Raw genomic sequence first — 6026 nt, 5'->3', positions numbered from 1 at the left:
TTTTCATTCAATTCTGGGAATTTTTCATTTTCCTTATTTTTTTCCCTTGGACACATTATCATTTGGTACTGTACTGTTGAGTGTCCACTAGTGTGTGTACTTTCTCTTGTTAACGTTGGTATCAACATTCAGCTTTTATTCCATTGTGGTTGGATAAAGCGCAAGATGCTATTTCAGTTTCTCTATATTTGCTGTGGCTTGCTTTGTGTGCTTATATGTGATATGTTTTCATGAACTGCTGAGAAGAATACATGTTCTTAGTGTTTGTGTGGAATATTCTGTAACTATCTGCCAGGTCCATTTGATTATGTCATCACATAACTCTAGTTTTTCTTGTTTAGTTCTGTTGTGATGACCTGTCCATTGGTGAGAATGAGGTATTGAAGCTATCCACTTTCATTGTATTGGGACTGATGCATAAATTTACATCTAATATTATTTCTTTTATGAGCTAGGGAACATTTGTCCTTAATACATATAAGTTTCGAATGATAGTATTTACTCCAATGTGTATCGAGTGACTTTCCTTACCTCTTCTGCCTCATTTTGTTTTGAAGTCTATTTTGCCACATATTAGAATAACTTTGCTTGCTTGAGTCTTAGTTACATAGGGTTGGAACACCTAGTTCCAGCCCTTTCCACCTAAGATGGTATCTGTCATTGACTTTGGAGTATCTTTCTTAGAAGCAGAAAAAAAAAATGATCTTGCTGTTTCTTCTAACTCAGTGTGCTAGTCTTTGTCATTCCAACAGATGAACAAGACAGGATGGCTAACACATGAAATAAATGGAAACTAGATTTGGGCACTTGCTGCTTCTCCAGAAGACTCAGGTTCTGATCTAGAATTCATATGATAGCTTTCAACCTGCCGTAGCTCCAGTTCCAGGGTGTCTGTCACCCTCTCCTAGCTTCACTGCCAGTGGGTACACAGGCATACATCCAAGCAAAGACACCTATACACAAAAAGATAAAAACAGATATCCTAAATTTTAATCTTTCATTTAATCACACACATTACATAGTTGCCTTTAGTCTTCTAAATAACAGCAAGAACAAATTTAGCAATTGTAAAGACACTGCAATAATGTTAAGCATATAGATGAGATAGAGGACATTTTTTAAGACTCCAATTCTATTCTCACAGCAAACTTAGGTAGTACTATTCACCCAAATCCACAGCATAGTTAAAAAAAGAAAGACAAGTGTAACTTGCATATATCTAAGTCTAATTCCCATAGTGTCTCTATTTTGACCAATGGTTGCATGATTGAACTTCAAAACTCAGACACTGAAGAAATGAAAAGAGACATTAACGAACACTTCCAAGCAATTTCAACACACTATGTCTATTGGTAAAATATTGCTATAATCATGCCAAGCATGTTTTAAATACTGCTGGCCATTCATCTTTATTTTATCTCTTTTAGAGCCAGATTCATGGCTCCCTAAATTACTTGCTGAATATTTTTTTCTTATTGTAGCCCACAATCATATATTTAAAATTTTTAGATGTAACATAGTAAACAAGTTACAAAACTGCAAAGGTGACACGTATCAGTAGAATTTTAGGACACTTAATTTTGTTTTATTTCATCTTGAACTTAATGAACTTCAGATTATTATTTTGAAATTAATGTCTTATTGAGATACAGAACAAGGGGTAAGACCATGACCTCTTCTATTTTTCAAATATGCAAAAGTTTTAAAGTATACCATTGCTTTAAATTGGTTATCATAGAATATTAATTTCTTTAGATGCTCAATGTTTATTTGATGGGATGTCAAGATAGCACAGAAATCATCAATCACTTTGTAAATTACATTACCATCCAATCTACTGAAAACGGAGTGTTAGAGTCTCATTCTGTAGTTCTAACCACACAACCCCTGTGTCATTGTGAATTTAGTTTAAATTTGAGGTCTTCACTACTCAGCAGTATACAATACCTTGCCTAGTTTACTAATATGTTATTCCAAACAGCCATCAATTTTGGGCTTAAAATGAAACAAGGATTGAATCAGTATTTATAAATGAAATTAAGTGTGAAGTTATTGAAGAATGGTATAAATGTTGTCCTGGGCATTTACAGTTTGGAGACAGAAATAAAATTATTTCTTTATGAAAGAATTCCCTATTTTAAAAGAGGGAAAGGAGAAGTCTCTATTTGGAGAATATTTTAAAATTTTATGCATTTTAGAGAAATGTGGGTGCTCATACAAGGTGCTTGATACTTGCACCATTGGAAGCATAGCCCCCTGTTTTCACTCTGTGCCCCTCTTTCACCCCAAAGTTATTTAATGAGAAAACTTCCTGTCCTTCACTGTACTGATTAGCATTTCTGGGAACACTGCCTGCGAATGCAGTATATACTGCACTGACATCTCTCTGCTGGATGTGCTGATTCACTGGCACTAATTTGTCATTTTCAGAAGCATTTATTCTCACATATATTTCAGCCTGGTGGAGTCGCGGGTCGGAGGGTAAAAGCAGGTTACCTATGGGTAGAAGCAGATAATGGGCATTTTATTACCCAGACATCTTTCTTTTTAAAGCTGCTATTCTCAAGGATTGGACAGGTGACCTCCAGCCGTGATTTTGATTCTGTAAATTGAAATAGGTTGCAACACTATTCATTGCTCACAGATGATTATGCAAGAAGTTAATGTCATATGATTTTCCAACTGACGTGGTTTCTTAAGCTTTCCCTGCCTTATTTCTCTCAAGCTCACTGTATGTAAGTTTTCACAGAAATCAACTAAATTCTGTAAATCTCTTAACTAAAAATTAGTAAGCACAGTTATCTTGTAAGTCTGCTGTGTTTAGGTTTTGGAATGGTGACTAAAGACTTGTCTATCTCAATTTCAGTTAAATACTTTGTCAGATACAGTTCATACCTGCTAAAATAAAACCAAGCATAAGATTAAGATTGTAATCTTTATAACAAAATCCATATTTAGTTGTAACAATTTCTACATGAAGTCCTTATTCTATTGCCTTGATTTTGAAGTCTAAAATTTATGTTTCTTTTGGGAAATTGACTAAATTAAGGGAGATTAAGAAGTATTGAATAACCTTTGCTTTGCATTTAATATGGATAACCAGGCTACAGTTCACAACCTCAGAGAAGCTAGGTAAAGAGGAGGACCCTAAGAGGGACATACACAGATTGCCCCAGGAAGAGGAAAATGTTATGATCTCTTGGGTAAACTTGGAGGGAGATGTAGAGGAGAGGAGATGGAGGGATGAGGTCATGAGGGATCCAGATGGCCGAGTTTGGGGAGGGATAGAAAGAGAGAGCAATGAAAGAGATATCTTGACAGAGTGAGCCAGTATGGGGATAAGGAGAAACCTGGTGCTAGGGATATCCCCAGGAACCCAAAAGGATGTCCCCAGCTAAGACTCCTAGAAATGGTGAAGAGGGTACCTGAATTAGCCTTCCTCTGTACTCAGGTTGGTGACTACCCTAATTGTCATCATAGAACCTACATCCAGTGACTCTTGGAAACAGATGCAGAGACCCACAGCATCTGACCTGGAGTTCAGTTGAAGAAAGGAAAGAGGGATTATAGGAACAAAGGGGTCAAGATCATGATGGGAAAAACCACAGGACAGCTGACCCGAGTTAGTGAAACTCATGGACTCTGGACTGACAGCTGGGGAGCCTGCATGGGACTGAATTAGGCCTTCTGAATGTGGGTGACATTTGTGTGGTTTGATCTGTTTGTGGGGCCCCTGGAAAATGGGACCGGGGCCTATCCTGAGAACATGAACTGGCTTTTTTTGAGCCATTCCCTATGGTGAGATGTCTTACTCAGCCTTGATGCAGGAGGGAGTGGATTAGTCTTGCCCCAACTTGGTTTGACAGCCTGTGTTAACTACTCAAGGGAAGCCTTACCCCCTATGAGGAGTGAATGGGGGTGGGATGAGAGGAGGTTGGGGAAATGGGAGAAGGGGATGGAGGTGGAACAGAGGTTGGTATGTAAAATAATAAAATAAAATAAAAAAGAACAACAACAACAACAAAGAAACATTGAATAACTAATTTTTCATAAAGCCTGTCAACATTAAGTATAACAACACACAATGATGTCTGTATTTTGGAACACAAACCACTCACAGCTGCCAAAATCAAAAGATGATTGCTGTGTCCCTATGCCAGTACAGTGTACAGTCCTTGGCATATCAGGAGCTTCTAAACTTCTTTGCTGAAAAGAGGTCAAAGCCTGGGTATAGCAGGAGGAGATGTTGTAGACTGAGAGAAACCAGGACAGAGAAGATAACTATTGTGGATCCTCTATATGCCGAATCCCCACAACAGAATGGGTTGATCTCATAGCAATAGGAAATTGATGAGCAATGCTGACTCTAGGCATGAAAAACAGATTGGTTAATTTCTAATTTGAATGAATATGTATTTTTTTTAATAAAAACAACCTCACAGCATTTACTGTCACCTGATAATAACATAAGGGCCACTAAAACAATATGAAGAAATCTTGGACTGTGCTCCCAGCAGCAGACACCTTTAAAAACACTACATGTCCTCTTCAACCTTTTCAGCTTCTCGAGTGCTTGCCAGTTTCTAGTTGGAAACACTCTGGAGCCGAGTAATATTGTCTCTTTGCAGCATGATCCGACCCAGTTGTTTCCTTGTCTTTGTTTTAGAGTGAATTTCTTCTGCATCATCTAATACAAGGTTCACGTACTCATCAAAGCCAATAATACAACCCTCTATCCGCATATTCACATGCTCATACAGCCAGACCTGAATCTGAGACCTATTTTGCAAGTATCTGAAGATGAGGTTGATGGGCTGTGCCATCCCCTTCTGTACCTTCTGGCCCTGGCCCCTGTACTCCATGGTGGAAGTCACAAAGACCACACGAGTAGGAAGACCATGAATATGTATTTTATCTTTGGCTTGATTTTGAGAAATGACACTGTTTCTTGTCTATTCTAAGCTTTATTTTTATTATTTCTTTATATTTTACTGGTTCCTTGAGAATTTTGTACATTAAGCTGTGATCAGCTCTCCCCAACTTCCATCCTTACTCACCCAACTTCATGTATTTTTCTGAAACAATCAAGAGCAATTTGTGGTGCTCAAATATTCTTGAGTGTGAAGCCTTCTATTGGAGCATGGCAGAGTTAACAGACTACATTCTTAGGAAAAGATGACCTTCCCACTCCCAGTAGCTTATAATTGTCAGTACTTCTCAGCTGAGGGTGAAACTCCATGCCATATTCTCCCCCTCCTTCCTGAGACTTAGTCTGGCCTGGACTTCTACAAGTCATCTGTAGTCTGTTATAAACACTGTGAGTTCATATGGCATCTTCCCTTCTCTGTCCAGGAGACACTGTTCCGTTGCAGTAACCTACTACCTCTGGCTCTTACACTATTTCTCTCCTATCTTTCACAGTCATCCTTGAGCTGTGGGAGAAGGGAGTATAGTATCACCGTTCCATTGAGAGCTGAACATTACAGCATCTCTTATGCTCTGCACCTTGGCTTGTTGTGAGCCACTGTGTAATGACAATCCACTGATTTAAATAAAAGCTTTTCTGATGAAGACTAAGAGGGGCATTAATCTACAGGTATAATGATAAGTCATTAGGCGGCGTTGATTTAATACTCTGTCCTTTTAGCAGAATAATAGTAGTAGGTTCTCCCTGAGGGCCTGTGATTGTCTCGCCATAGGTTCTTGGACCAAATGTTATATTTGAAGAGAATGAGCTGGGTCTGTTTTTCATTTGGTTCTATGAGCATTTTAAAGAGTTCCAGTCCAGGAATTACTCTGCTTCCTCAATTTCTGAGAATAACCATAAAGGCGCAAATTTGTCTTCTTAGTTATTCCAGTAATATTTGAAATGCAAAAGCCCTTTATGCTTCTGGGGGTTTCTAAGCTTCAGAATAATGAGTGGGCAGCCAATGCTCTTACATGACTGCATTCTTTGGAATTTAGTGCTTTATTATTTTGCTTTTTTCATAAAGAAAACCAGTGCCTCTTTACTTTAGCTGACCTGA

The 6026-nt window shown here is 38.2% G+C and overlaps 1 protein-coding gene across 1 annotated transcript; it reads right to left on the bottom strand.

The window, feature by feature from the left end:
• Positions 1 to 4570: 4570 nt before the first annotated feature.
• Positions 4571 to 4862, bottom strand: LOC131921915 (small nuclear ribonucleoprotein E-like). The gene has a single exon (XM_059276668.1). It carries the CDS (start codon positions 4860 to 4862, stop codon positions 4584 to 4586), a length of 279 nt encoding a protein of 92 aa, XP_059132651.1. The 3' UTR covers positions 4571 to 4583.
• Positions 4863 to 6026: the final 1164 nt, after the last annotated feature.

The sequence above is a fragment of the Peromyscus eremicus genome, chromosome 11 (assembly GCF_949786415.1).
Source record: "Peromyscus eremicus chromosome 11, PerEre_H2_v1, whole genome shotgun sequence".
In the NCBI taxonomy this organism is placed as follows: domain Eukaryota; kingdom Metazoa; phylum Chordata; class Mammalia; order Rodentia; family Cricetidae; genus Peromyscus; species Peromyscus eremicus.
This window is presented reverse-complemented; position numbering and strand designations above follow the sequence as displayed.